We start from the raw sequence: 15,364 nt of genomic DNA, 5'->3' as shown, positions 1-15,364 counted from the left end.
GCTTCTTGCTGTGGAACCTCCCTTTGAAGGAGGCTGCAGATGTAAGCAGGAGAAGCCCTCAGAGCCAGACTAACGAGGAGCCAAAAAAGAGTTACAGGGAGGACAAAAGGCAAGTGCCTCCCAAGTGCGGGATTGCTACAAAGGGAAGATCCCAGCTTCTCACCTGGATGACCTACAGACAGCACCTCCAAGGCACTGGGCTGGCAGTGAGCTGCGTATGTAAGCGTGTTACACTATCCTTCTGCTCTGCCTCACTGCTGTGTCCTTGTGAGCTTAGCAAACAGATTGAAATGTATGTGGATCCTGCTCTTGTAAATTTCCATTCACAGCCTGCTTGCTAAAATGGACTAGGGTGCAGTGGAGGATGTGACCTAAGTTCACAAACCAAAACAAATCTGCTTGGTCTAATTTTAGGCCATTTCAGTTTAATATGGAAATTCTGTCACCAATACAAGACTCGTCTGTTCTCCCAGTAAATATGGATTTAAGACATTTCATGTTGGAGGGCTGTATATGTGGAAGTGATCAGGGATTTATAGCCACCTTTCAACAGCTGGCATTACAATCAAACCATTTGTCAATAAAAGGAGCAGAATAAGGGAGAGTGATAACAAGGTCAAGTATAACTTCACTTCCAGCTGCTAATGAGCAAGATCATGGGAAACTTTAATGTATGTTTAAGATACAGGGTCAGATTTTCTTTCCTGTTTTGGCCGCTTTGTGCTACTAAAGGGCCAAGAAAGTTGTTGGAGCTCCCCAGCTAATATGTGGCTAGCATAATCTGTTCCTATGCCCTCCCTGCAGCTCCGGAGGCATAGATGCTTGTCAGAAATGGAAGGGTCGTGGTCAGAGTGCAACTGCACTAATCCCCAGCTGGCAGACAACCTCTTGGGAGCCATAGCCAGCTGTCCTACTTTAGACTAAAGGATCTTGGAGGCTACTATAAAGTATAGAACTGGCCACAGGGTCAGGTAGCTGCAAACAACAAATATGCAGCCCCTTCCCTCTCCCCTTCACTGGGTACTGCGCTCAGTGGATACACAGTAGGCACCAGAGAATCTGGCCACCAGCATTCAGTTGACTCAACAGAGAATGATGTAGGGCAGTGTCATGACTCTGATTGTTCATCCCTCTCTTTCTGTCTCTGTGTGTGTGTGGTTTTGTTTGCATATTAGGTATTTGTGGCCAGTCCAAACAAAACGCAGCCTATCGTGGAGATTCTATTGAAAAACCAACCCAAGCTAATTGAGTTTCTGAGCAATTTCCAGAAAGAGAGGACAGATGATGAACAGTTCACCGATGAGAAGAACTACTTGATTAAACAGATCCGAGACTTGAAAAAGCCAACACCATGAAGATCTCCCCTAATTTCCCATCATAGGCATGAAATCATATTTGTTCAGTTCCTCCCACGTGTCATTTAACAACACAATAGCGCTTGAGAAGTGCCTGTTTTAGTTTGATTCTTTGTTCACATAGATGTCAAGAGTATAAAGGTCTTACATGAAAACTTAAAAAACAAAAAAAAGTCTAGAATAATATATTATTTCTAATCAAGTCTGTGATTATTTATGTCAGTTTAGACACCCTCTGTATTAGAAGCTGGTAAGGCAGATTTTCATCTGTGCACTCCAGAAGAATGAACCTCTTTGCTCTTGCTTTTATCAGCAAACTTGAGCTCTCCATAAATGCACAAAGTAGGAGCTCGGAAGATTGTAACTATCTTTTTCTTTGCACTTGTAGTTGTGAATTTGTTTTAGTTCTGCGTGCACATGAGGACTGTGAAAGAGGGTGTTGGGCGACTGACTTATCTGCACTTATGTAGTAGATTTGTTAGCTAAAGCAGTGGGAGATAGATTTGAAAAAAATAAGGTTCACATTTTCACTTTATTTTTATGTTCACTCATTCCTTCAGTCTTTTTGATTTCACTCAAGCTCAGAGCTTTCCCACCAGTTTGACCAACTGAACCTGGGAATTAGGCTAATACTTTGGGTGAGGCAGCCAGTGCCCACTGTCTCCCATCCCTCTGTATCTGATCTAACCCTACAATGGAGCCTAGGCTGCCCCAAACTCCAGTCTTGTAATAAGACTGATCAGGAGAAGTCCTAGCTCCACTGGGAATTAGAACATGCACTTTGAATGGGAGCCAGGCAATACATCAGGGCTAAGGGCAGAGGTGCATTGCTAAGGACCTGCTCCTGCTCCCATTGAAATAAGTGGAAATTTTATCATTGACTTCAGTGGAAACAGAATTGGGCCTTATTCACCACTTCTTATTCTGGGCACAGTCCTGAAGCGTGCATCTCCCATTGGCTTCAGTGTCAGTGGGGGCACTCAGCACTTCACAGGAGTGAATCCTAAGCTGAGTCCTAAGGGAAGCCCAGGTAGCGTATCAATGATACAAGCCTAAAGTACCAATACCTGTGCCAATACAGTACCTGTGCCATGGTTGGGAACCCTCTGATGTAGATTCTGGAGTGGTTCAGTTACTGCTCCTTCATACTTGCCTGTGCTGGGAACGTCATGCCCAAAACATTCAAACCTGGGGACCTGAATCAGACTCCGAAATTCTTATTTAGGCATCTAAATAGAAATGGCCTAACTCTGAGCAGCTGAGCAACCCCAGTTCCCAGAGAGTCCATGGACGCTGCAGAGGCGCAGCCCCTCTGCAAATCAAGCCACTTCTTGAAGAAGCTGGAACATGGTTCTAGGAGTGTAACTTTGGGCTCGCAGGGTTGCCCTATGTGGTTCCATTTGATTTGTTCAGATGTGAATGAAGTTTCTTTGCTAGAGGCTGAACATTGTGGAAGGGGAAATCATTGCACTGTGATGTCTGAGATAAATAAAGCCTTGGGTCCAAAAAGAGTTGCGTAGATATTCTTGCCATTTTTCTTCTTCTTCTAGGAAATGGGCGCTGTGATTCTGGGTGTTTTGTTTGGTGGAGGAGGTTGAGAGTGGGGAGAGAACCTCTTGAAGTATTTCTTCTATTAGCTTAAATCTGGGTTTTTCTGTTTGTTGAATGAAACATTACGTTCTCCAGCTATAATTGCATAGCAAACACTTCAGTGAAAGGATAGAAATCAGGTGAGATTTTTGTCCATAAAACTGTTGTATATTAAGGTGATTGAGAATTTAATTTGTATGCTTTAGAAAAGGGGTGAAACCAAACAAATAGGTCATCAACACATGGTTTACTTTGAAGATGTCAGGCATAGACAACAAATGTATATCTTAGCTGCTTGAAATTTTAAAATTATATTTACAAGTTATTAAAGGCATGGTTACTAATCTACACTTTTTAATCACTGTTTATTTCCTTCCCTCACTCCCCCCCCACCTTCTCAAAAAACGCCTTCACTTAGAATCTTTTCATTGCTAAATTCTCTCTCTCCCATCCATAAGCCACAACTTCCACAGATGGAGGAGGACAGATGATCACTTCCTTCAGAGCCAACGTGCTTTGCAAATATCACATTTGCAGCCTTCGCTGGCCCGGGGCCTGACAGTCCCAGGCTACAATCCAATTTGGCCTTCCTGCGACCTTCAGTGCCATGCCACATGGCTGGCACTGACACACTGCGCTTCACTGCTGATAAGGGGGCCTCTCTAGAGTAGTGAGGGGGGTTTTGTTGGAAAAGCTTCAGAGCTATTCGCTAAAGGGTCTGATCCTCTGAGCCGTGGAGTATCTCCTGCAAGGTGCTGAAACCAATGGGAGTTGGGGCATTCAGTGTCTCAGGATGTGCTCAGGACCTCCTAGGAGGGGCCCATATCAGGGACTGCATTAACACATAGGCAGCATAGGGCCTCAGCTCCTAGAGTCATGTGATAACATCAGAATCTCAGCCTTCATGTACAAAAAATGTTCTAGCTCTCATGTTTGCGAAGCCAGCCAGGTATAACTGATGCAGTGACACCTGCCTTAGGCTGCAGGCAGCCTGAAACAGTAGCTCTGAAAGGTGTGAACGGCCTCATCTATCTTAGTGGGTTGTTAACTCTGAAACCCACTGCTCTGAGAGGCCCCAGCAGAAGATTCAGTGTGGGCAGATGGTCTAGCCGTTCTCCCCCATTGTGGCTCCCGTAGGGGAAGAGGGACCCATACAGAGAGTTCCATGCCTACAGCGGAGTAAGTGGAGCTGTGTCATCTGTCATTCTGAACATACCCCAGCCTGCCCACAGTGGTCCAAAGAGCGGCGAGGCCCCAGTCTGCCCCAAAAAGTGACACTGGGCACTCCAGAAGCCAGTTCTTGTAAGGGTGGCCACTGCCACCACAAGCAGAAGTGGGACCACAGCATGGGGCTGGGATAGGAGCTAAGGGGGCCCGTGCACTGGTGTGCCAAGAATTCCAGATCGTTAATGTGGCCCTGTACAGAGCCAGACCCATCCACCTCCTTCCAGTTTATTGCACATAGGGCTGGCTCCGTGTTTTCAGGCTAGTATGAAGTTATTTCCAGCACACTCAGGGCAATTCAAAAATCTTTCCCAAACTCAACTTGTTTAGCATTTGTAAAAGGAGAGAGCACCAGAAATGAGGGTGATTAAATTAAGCTTGAGGAGCCCATTAGGCTCCATAATAATATTTCACAGCAGGCTGGGACACACATTTCTAATTAGTTGAAAGATGAGGTCTTCTCTGATTCATCTTGAGTAAAGATAGACTTTTCAATTTCCTTTTGTGCGTCAATCAGGGCTCCTGTTTTGTCTCAGAAACAGCTCCTGACAGGAAATCGCAATTTCTCCCAGGGACTAAAATTAATATCGGTGGGAGCTGGGTGATTCCAAGACACAATTTATCAATGAGAGAGGTGAAAAGAACACTTGTAGGGAGGAGGAAAAAATAAACCAGAGAGACTTGAGCTGCAGAATCCAGATTCCAAATCCCACCCAAAGGGCAAGGGATGTTTGGATCTGGAGACTTGGTTTGTGGCAACTCGCAGAATGCTGTTACATCTGTACATAGAAACCTTCTTTGATACAGATGAGTGCCCGGAAACTACAAACCAACCCATTTAACTGAATTTTTAGACTGTTTATTCAAATATGAAGAATTTGACTAAACAGGCATCACAGTCCTCCTTCTGTAATGAAAAATGATAAGCTATCCATTCTCAATCTATTTCAACAAATGGGGAAAGAGTTATCTGATAGGGAACTTGGGCCTTCACTAATTATGGAATTTGGCAGTCTGTTTCCATCTGAGTGTTACAGTAAATAGTTCCGCTCAGTTGTGTTTGCCCTACACCCATCTAGTATTTTTGGAAAGCACTCTTCTCCATAGTATCTAAATGCTTCATACAGTAATTAAAACTATGAGAGAGAGAGAGAGAGAGACTGGCATCATGATTCCACATGCCTTAAGTAATTTCAACAGTAAGCCACAAGTCTTCGCTACCCATCAGAATGACATTCGTCTAGGGTGACATCCTGGCTCCACTGAAGTAAATGGCAAAACTCGCATAGAATTAGTGGGGCCAGGATTCCACCCCAGTCTATTGCTGATAGCACTTAAATGATAGATCAATATTTATTACTGAACATTTATATTACAGTAGCACCTAGTGACACCAGTTGAGCTCCAGGCCACATACTCTGTACAGACACATGACAGCCCTGCCCCCATGGGCTCACAAGACGGACAAAGTGGGAGAAGATACTGGCAGAGAAAGGTGAAGTGTCTTGTTCACGTTCACACAGCAGACCAGTAGAACCCAGGATCTAGAAGCCAGAGCCCCTGATTTGCAGTCAAGGATCCTGTCTGCTAGACTGTACCACCTCTGAAATATTCAGGCTGGCAATTGAACCCAAGTCAAACCGTTTGGAAGGCTGCTGTGCGCATCACTGACTTAGCCACTCTACCTTGGAGTCCATGATGAGTAGCTAGTAGGGGTGTATTTTGAAATAGCTGATGACTTAAGCTTGTGTATCTGTTTTTTATATACAAGGTTGGTGTGCCCTGGGGAATGTTACTGGCCCATTACTTGTCATACACATCTGAATACACTTCAGTGAGGCAGGATTTCAAATCTATGCCTTCCTTTTGGAGTTGAAAGGGGGTGTGGGTGAGTCACCCCAGACCCTTCCCACTTCACAAATCATGTAGGGAGAAATGGTTCAGCACGGACTTAAAGGATGGCATACTGGCTCCTGAACTCTTCTTTGTCAAGAACAAGGCAGCCTGCATCAGCACAGCGGCTCTGAAGCTGCTTCTATTCAAGTAAGTGAGGGGTTTGCTACTGAGGTCACTGGGAGCATGGTCAGACCTTTATTAGCCAGATGTGACTACAATAGAACGTCAGAGTTCTGAACACCACAGTTACGAACTGACCAGTCAACCATACACCTCACTTGGAACCAGAAGTACGTGATCAGGCAGCAGCAGAGACAAAAAAGAAGCCAGTACAGTACAGTACTGTGTTTAATGTAAACTACTAAAAAATAAAGGGAAAGCAGCATTTTTCTTCTGCACAGTAAAGTTTCAAAGCTGTATTAAGTCCATGTTCAGTTGTAAACTTTTGAAAGAACAGCCATAACGTTTCGTTACGAACAACCTCCATTCCCGAGGTGTTCGTAACGCTGAGGTCCTACTGTAGTTTCGAAGTGCTATAGCGTTTTCTAGGGACAGCATCTCTCTTTGATGCCATATATACAAGTAAGGGATTACATTTTCTGAGTAGCAAATGTGAGATCAACTTAAGAAAGGGAGACACGTCAAATATTTTTATGTGAACAGGCTACAGTGCACAAAATAACAAGAAACATCCTGTGTATTCTAAGGATTTCTCCTTTAGGTTCATCCATAATCAGGAAAGCTGGGCATGTTCCTGTCTCCCCTTCTCACATTACCAGCAGCTCCCCTTGAAAACAAGGAATGGCAAATGCCTGCACCTTCAGGAAGAATGTGGCCTACACTTTCTCTGTAGGTATGTCTACAAAGCATTGGGAAATGCTCAAGTCCCCAGACTCATGCTAGCAGGGCTCACAGTAGTGCTCTAAACAGTTGTGTAGACAGTGCTTTTATGTTATACCTTGGAGCTTGGGCTCTCAGGCCAAGGGAGCAGGGTTGGTGTGAGAGCCCAGGCTACAGCCTGAGCTACACAATATAAAAACATTGCCTACACAGCTATTTTTAGAGCGCTAGTGTGACCCTGTGGCCCCGGGCTGGGAGCCTTGCTCCCAGATGCTGTGTAGACATTTGCGATATTACCCAAAAGGCAATGTGTTGCTAAACATTCAGGAGTCATTGTCAGCAGTCTGTTGTGCTCATCACTATGCTACGCAGCTCCCAGGGAAATGACTTGCCCAAGATCACGCAGATCTCCTGACTAGCAGTCCTGTGCCTTAACTGCATCCCCCTCCTTCCTGCTGTGCTTCTTCCAGGGATGCGAATGGGAAGAATCTCCTGTGGTCATGAGTCGGGATTGATTTAAACAAAGCAGAAACAACCAACCAAGAGTAGAACAGGAGCAGTCTCAGCAGCTGAGAGTAGAGAGCAAAGACGCATCAGTCCATCTCCTGCAGGGGACCATGCTGCCACTTAGTTTACTATTTTAATCACACCGAGATGACACGTCAGTGGACACTTGCACGTTTAATACATAAATAACTGGCCAGTGCCAAGCGCTTGACTCCTAAGGTGGTGGGCACCATCGAAACCCTTCAGCTAGTCTCCCATGTGTAGCATTGTCTGTTCAGTGCCAGAGTCATGGACTCTTCATGCAATCTCTGCTTCGTGCAATTAAAAAAACTCATTCTGGTGAGGAAAGAGGCTAATCAATTAATGAAGAGGCGCTTCCTTCTAGAAAAGACGACCGATCGGCACATTTGCATGCTGGAGACTGTGACATTCACACAGAACTGACCTTTACACCATTTATGACAAAGGCCCATTCTTTCCAAACTAGTGGGGCCCTTATCTATGTTCATATAGTTCTGACAACTGTACCAGTGTCCTTGAATTCACTTTGAGAACAGCTGCCTTGACAAGGCTTTGAACTTGCTTAACAAAAATACTTATCAGGCCCTAGCACTTTGCATTTGTTCAAAGCTTTGGGCAAACATGAACTAATTGGAGCCAACCTTTTACCATCAGGCTCACTTAACTGCATTGCTGCACGCACCTGGTTTCCATATGCAAATACCCAGTGAACCAACACACGCCAGCCATTTGCTGCTGCACATGGCAGGATGGCAACCTGGCCACCTGTACACATAAGCGTATACCTGCAAGCAGGCATAGCAAAGGCAAAACGCTGCTCGTATGTTCTCGCACTACCCCCACAAAGATAGGTAAAGTAGCGGAATCAACGGTCTTCCCATTTTAAAGCTGAGCATGGGGAAACTTATGGAGAGAAGATCTGTGATTTGCCTAAGGCCACTGTCAGAGTTCGCATTAGAATAGGACTGTTTGTAGCCGAGCCTCGGGGTGACCCTCCCCCCACTGATGCACATTGTCTCACCCATTACTGTGCCCGACCCACAAACCTCTGGGTGCACAGGGGGGAGCCAAGAACGAGAAAAATCCCTGCTGAGAAGGGGACCAGTACAAATCTTGGCCCGTTCATCAAAGACAAAAATGAAAGCAACAGAGGTTTTTCTAGGCGTAATGCAAACAATTGACAGGTAAGCTACTTATGAGTAGCTCAGAGCTACGGAGTGATCCAATCAGCCTGTCTGAGACTCAAGAGTCCACATTATAATGATCCGTCTCTCTCATCCTGCTGTACGTTCCCATGGGGGCGCGCATGATTGGAAGGGACTATGTTGGGTATGGGGCCGTGGTGCCAAGTACAGGGGCTACACAAACACGCATAGGAGAGGGTGTCTGCCTATTGCTCTTGTGCCATGGGGCCTTGACAGCATGTTGAAAATCAATGCAGCATTGACACTGGCTACTTAGTCATGGTGCCTGATGAGCTTCTTTAGAGCCTCAGGCCTGGCCTACAGTTCAGGGAGGAGGTGGCGGCTGAGTCCCCAGTCATTTTTCCAATCTCTGCCATCAACTGGGGGATTTTTTCTCTGCGACTTTGCTGGGGTTGTGCTGGCTGGAAAAGGAACTGCTGCAGCACTGTGCTTACACTCATCAGTGAGACGAAGGGAGGGTTTGTCTAGCCCTCGGCAACTGCGCTCCAACCACTTGGGCCCAGAGCAGGGGCACTAGGTCTGGCCAAACACCACACAGAGAACCACAGCAATGCCAAGTTTTAATGCCAAGCCCTTAGTGTCACCCCTTCTTTTTCAGTGCCTCTCCCTCCCCCACCCGAGGAACTGGCTGCTTTTCTGACAGGAGCCAGCTCCGCACTTGTCTCCTCCGCCAAAGCTATAGGCCGTGCTCCCTTCTCTAGGCCAGCCCGCACCAGAGCACCTACTGACCAAACTGGCCACGCCCTGTCCCAAGAGGCAGGAGCGAGCTAAGCCCTGAGGTGGAAGGAAGGTTAGTCAGCTGGCATAAAGTTTTCGTCTGTTACCAGCTGTTTAACGTCCCTGCCTGACAGTCTGCAGCCAGCCTGGCTTCACCAGCCCTTCAGTGCGGATGGAAGAGTTTTCAATATTCAGCCCAGCGTAGCGTGCCGTGCCCTGCCAGCAAAACCAGACGGTAGGCTCCTGACTGAGCTGGCTGAAAAAAAAGTGGCACATGGTTCACAAACACACTGTAGAAAAATGAGGCGCCCCCCTTTTTTAAATTAAAATGGCAAATGTTGAGTCCCCCCCATTGCTAATATCTGAGGCCAAAAAAAAGGAAGAGTGAGTCCTCTTTCTGTTCTTATGGAGTGGGAGGGGGAGAGGCTGTCACATGTCTCAGGGCACATCAGAAAGAAAAGCAGGACATAATTCCTCCCACCCTTTAAAAAATTCCTTTTAAGTTAGTCACCCAGCTCTGCTGACAATTCACCAAATTCAGTTCAGAAATTGTTAGTTAAGCATCATAATTAAGGCTACAATTTAGTCATGGGTATTTTTAGTAAAAGTCATGGACAGGTCACAGGCAATAAACAAAAATTCACGGCCCTGTGACCTGTCCATGACTTGTACTTTATACCCCTGACTAAATGATGGGTGCTCTGGTGGGCTCTGGGGGGGCAGCTGATGCTCTGGGGGGAGGGGGGGCCTCCGGGGCACCTTCTGGTACTTGGTGGGGGGGAAGCTCCTGGGTGCCCGCTGGTTAGGGTGACCAGACAGCAAATGTGAAAAATCAGGACAAGGGCTGGGGGGATAATAGGAGCCTATATAAGAAAAAGACCCAAAAATCGAGACTGTCCCTATAAAATCAGGACATCTGGTCACCCTACCGCTGGTGCTCGGGATGTGGGGGTGGCCTGGGACTGCTGCTACCACTGCTGGCAAGGGGCAGCCTGGGACCCCTGCTGCTGCTGCTGGTGGGGGACAGCTCTGCTGGCCTGAGACTGCCGCTGCTGCTGGTGGGGGGGGGTGGCCTGGGACTGCTGCCGCCGTTGCTCGGGCGGCGTGGGGGTGTGTGCGCGATGCGGCTGGCCCTGGGGCCACCCTAGCTGCTCGGAGTCAGTCACACCTGCCGGCTGCAGAAGGCATGGAGGCCCTGGAAAGTCATGGAGTCCATGTCTTGGTGGGCTCGGGGGGGGAGCAGCTGCCCTTTTCAGTAGCAAGGGCTTTGTAGTAGAGCCACACACTGGACTAGCCATCAAAGGTGAGCCAGTCAATTCATCAGCTGCAAAAGGGGAGCGAGCAGGAAGGCCAGAATTTGCCCAAATAAATGGATTTTAAGATGGGCAGAGTAAAGAAAACACAATTTTATACTAAAAAGTAACTAGCACTCAGAAGCTCAGTGCCCAAACACAACGCTGGCTGTGCTTGGGGATTCAAGCAATGCCTGGCCCCTACATTACATTCAAGCTAGGGTCATTCATTACCCTCCATGGTTATTAGTTTTGTGCTGGCTCAACTGTTCTGGCATTTATCAGACATTGCTTTGTCCTTCACAGTCTGCCCCAGTGGAATTTTCTGACTAGCTGCCATATCACTAGAGTCCTGCTGCTGCAATACAGACACTGGCAGCGTGTGCCCTGCCCGTGCAGAGAACCCACACATGAGAACGCAAGGCCACAGGGCTTGGAGAAAATGCTTCACCAGAATAGCTTGCTGTGAATCAAGTGAGTGAAGTTTAGCAATCAGCAACTTAATGATCTGGTAACACTGCCCTCTGGTGGCTATGCCAAATATCAGCATGCAGCTTTGCATTTAGCCTTTTGGTGAGTCGGCGAATTAACACGTGAGGCCTTTTGTGCCCGCTATGACATGAAGGCATCAGTTCGCAGTAAAGATTCCTAAAGTTGATTAGCAGATTTGGACTCACTCAACCAACCATGTAGCTAGTACAGCAATAAGCATCTCTCTGTCGCTCCCTGCCCCCCTTTGTACAGCATGTGCACCTGTATACCTAATAATCCTGCTGCCCCCTGGATGATACACTGCCTGCCTGCAACCTAAACAAAGCAACTACTGGGCAAGCCAGGGTCAGACTTTTACACTTCAATCATGTGGCTACTTGCTTGTGGGCCTCTCAGTAGGGCCTGACCCAGGCATAGCATTACCTGTGTTGTTATTGCTGTCTACATCTGTATTAAAGAAGCAGGGATCTAGTTTACCATCACATGGCAGCTAGTCAGACAAGATTACAGGAAGAAGCTAGGCTTTTGCCAACTTGAGGCTAGTCCTGTACAAAATAAATAAATAAATAAGTCACACTTGCAACCACATGATCAAACTGTGGCATTTTACTTTTCAGGACTGTCTTCCTTAGTACACCTAGGTTTTGTGCTACCAACTACTTCCTAAGTGGAGTATTTTGCATTTTTCCTCATTGAATTCCATCCTCTTTACTTCAGACCATTTCTCTAGTTTGTCCAGATCATTTTGAATTTTAATCCTATCCTCCAAAGCACTTGCAACCCCTCCCAGCTTGGGATTGTCCACAAACATTATAAGTATACTCGCTATGCCATTATCTAAATCACTGGTGAAGATATTGAACAGAACTGGACCCAGAACTAAACCCCACTTGATATGCCCTTCCATTTTGACCACTGATTACTCTCTGGTAACGGTTTCCCAATCAGTTATGCACCCACCTTATCGTAGCTCCATCTAGGTTGCATTTTCCTAGTTTGTTTATGAGAAGGTCATGCGACACAATATCAAAAGCCTTACGCAAGTCAAGACATACCACATCTACCGCTTCCCCCCATCCACAAAGCTTGTTACCTTGTCAAAAAAAGCTATCAGGTTGGTTTGACATGATTTGTTCTTGACAAATCCATGCTGACCTTTACTTATCACCTTATTATCTTCTAGGTGTTTGCAAATTGATTGCTTAGTTATTTGCTATATTATCTTTTTGGGTACAGAAGTTAAGCTGACTGGTCTGTAATTCCCCAGGTTGTCCTTATTTCCCTTTTTGTAGATGGTCAAAATATTTGCCCTTTTCCAGTCTTCTGGAAGCTCACTCATTGTCCATGACTTTTCAAGGATAATCACTAATGACTTAGATATCTCCTCAGTCAGCTCCTTGAGTATTCTAGGATGTATTACATCAGGTTCTGGTGACTTGAAGACATCTAACTTGTCTAAGTAATTTTTCACTTGTTCTTTTCCTATTTTAACCTCTGATCCTACCTCATTTTCACTGGCATTCATTAAAGTAGCTGTTCAATTGCTACTAAACTTTTTGGTGAAAACTGAAACAAAAAAGTCATTTAGCACTTCTGCCAATTCCACATTTTCTGTAATTGTTTTGAGTAATGGGCCTAGCCTGTCCTTGGTCTTCCTCTTGCTTCTAATGTATGTGCAGAATGCTTTCTTGTTACTCTTTAATGTCTCTAGCTAGTTTAATCCGGCCTTGTGCCTTGGCCTTTCTAATTTTGTCCCTACATACTTGTGTTATTTATTTATATTCATCCTTAATAATTTGACCTAGTTTCCACTTTTTGTAGGAGTCTTTTTTGAGTTTCAGATCATTGAAGATCTCCTGGTTAAGCCAGGGTGGCCTCTTGCCATACTTCCTATTTTTCTTACACGGGATAATTTGCTCTTGTGCCATTAATAATGACTCTCTGAAAAACTGTCAACTCGCTTGAACTGTTTTTCCCTAGACTTGCTTCACAAGGGCTCTTACCTACCAACTCCCTGAGTTTGCTAAAGTCTGCCTTCTTGAAATCAATTTTCTTTATTGTGCTGTTTTACCTCCTACCATTCCTTCTTAGAATCATGAACTCTACCATTTCATGATCACTTTACATAAGCTACCACTTTCAAATCTCAACCAGTTTTCCCTAGTTGTCAAAATCAAATCTAGAACAGCTTCCCCCCAATGGCTTTTTCCACCTTCTAAAATAAAAAATTGTCTCCAGTGTATTCCAAGAATTTGTTGGATAATGTGTGCTGCTGTATTATTTTCCCAGCAGATGTCTGGGTAGTTGCAGTGCCCCATCGCCACCAAGTCCTGTGCTTTGGATGATTTTGTTAGTTTATAAAAGCCTCATCTTCTTCTTCTTCTTCTTCCTGGTTAGGTTTTTGGTGCTTACATAGAGAAGAGTTCATATCCCATAAGCCATTTTAATACTCACAGAAGCCAGTACTGCCAACTCCCCACTGTTCCTAAAATATCTAGATTGACATTGGCTGCCTCCTGCGAGGTGCACAATTAGGGTTGCCAACTTTCTAATTGCATAAAATCAAACATCCTTACCCCGCTCCTGTCCCCCCGGTGACTCCATCACCCCTGCCTCCATCACTCACTCTCCACCACCCTCATTCACTTTCACTAGTCTGGGGGTTGGGGTGTGGGAGGGGATGAGGGCTCTGGCTGAGGCGCGAGAGCTCTGGGGTGGGGGCAGAAATGAGGGGTTAGGGTGCAGGAGGGGGCTCTGGGCTGAAGCACAGGTTGAGGTGTGGGCTCTAGGAGGGAGTTAGGTTGCAGGAGTGGGCTCGGCTGGGGCACAGGAGGGGGTGTGGGCTCTGGGAGGGCGTTAGTTTTCAGGAGTGGGCTCAGGGTTGGGTGCAGGCTCTGGAAGGAAGTTAGGGTGTGGGAGGGGATTCTGACCTGGGGCAGGGGGTTGGGGTGCGGGAGTTGGTTTGGGCTCTGGGCAGCGCTTACTTCATGTGGCTCCCGGAAGCGGCCGACATTGCTGGCTCGTACCTCTGCGTGCTGCCTGCCCTGGCAGGCGCCACCCCTGCAACTGCCTTTGGCCGCAGTTCCCAGCCAGAGGGAGCTGCGAAGCCAGCACTTGGGGCAGTGGCAGCATGCAGAGCCCCCTGACCCCTGTTCCTAGGAGCCAGAGAGGGGACATGCTGCCACTTCCAGGAGCTGTGCGGAGCTAGGGCAGGCTGGGAGCCTACATTAGGCCCGCTGCACTGCCAACTGGACTTTTAGCGGCCCGGTCAGCAGTGCTGTCTGGAACCGCCAGGGTCCCTTTTCAACCGGGCATTCCGGTCAAAAACCGGATGCCTGGCAACCCTATGTACAATAATAGCTGAAGAGATGCAGAACGACTCTTGCTTGAAGGGAAAGAGAGCAGCTGCTTCCTGGGTGCACCGCCTTTACCCCTTCCTCCCAAACCACCTGGAAGGGATTTCTGTGGAATTCTGGGGGGCAGGGAAGAAACAGACTGCAGAGCCTGTGCTCTCCCCATGTTTGTATCCCTCTGTGAGATCTTACATATTTGGTTTTCCTCAGCTTATATGCCCAAAGGGCAGAATATAGACTTCTGCAGTGACCCGATTCTGTTCTCACACCTGTGCATCTCCACACATTTCACTGCTTTTAGACTCTTGAGTTACACCCATGTGAGCGAGAGCAGTATCAGAACCCGTATTTTACAAAGTTAGTGTAAATGAGCCTTAGTGTGTGAATCAATCTTTTACCAGCTGTCTCCCTGACTCTACCAATATGTTAATTTAAAAATAAAATTCTCAAACTCTGAAAGAAGATTTAACTTTGAAAGATAGGTCTAGGGTACTTGCCTCTTGGTTTGTTCTTTCTGGCTTTTGTTATACAAGTGTATTTTTTAAGTTTAAAATGTCATTATACTGGGATTAAATCACACTTTTGCAATCAAGCCAATGCTGCTTCTATTATTTTGCACTTCGTCATCACAGCTGTAGACTTCACATGCTGAATGAGGGAGGTTACCCCACTTGGTCAGAAAGGATGGAACAGAGGAAAGAATTTTAAGCTCTCCGGTGTGATGTCTAGAATGAAATGGAGAATTTTAACATCTTGGGAGGTGGAAGCGTCAGTGTATAAAATATGCATGCGTGCGTGCACGCGCGCACACACACACACACACAGCTGAACCACTAAGTTGTGTCAGCATCCAATGTCATTATGATGCGATA

General features: G+C 46.4%; 1 protein-coding gene across 2 annotated transcripts in view; it reads left to right on the top strand.

The window, feature by feature from the left end:
• Nucleotides 1-3,293, top strand: part of CAB39L (calcium binding protein 39 like) — a 104,342-nt gene extending 101,049 nt beyond the window's left edge. For both annotated transcript variants that reach the window (XM_034758510.1, XM_034758511.1), the window contains one exon: nt 1,176-3,293. In XM_034758510.1, coding sequence (XP_034614401.1) covers nt 1,176-1,355 — 180 coding nt within the window. In that variant the 3' untranslated portion in view covers nt 1,356-3,293. The remainder of the gene's footprint in view (nt 1-1,175) is intronic.
• Nucleotides 3,294-15,364: the final 12,071 nt, after the last annotated feature.

The sequence above is a fragment of the Trachemys scripta genome, chromosome 1 (genome assembly GCF_013100865.1).
Source record: "Trachemys scripta elegans isolate TJP31775 chromosome 1, CAS_Tse_1.0, whole genome shotgun sequence".
NCBI lineage: Eukaryota > Metazoa > Chordata > Testudines > Emydidae > Trachemys > Trachemys scripta.
Note: the sequence above shows the minus strand (reverse complement) of the source record. Positions and strands in the feature narration are given on the sequence as shown.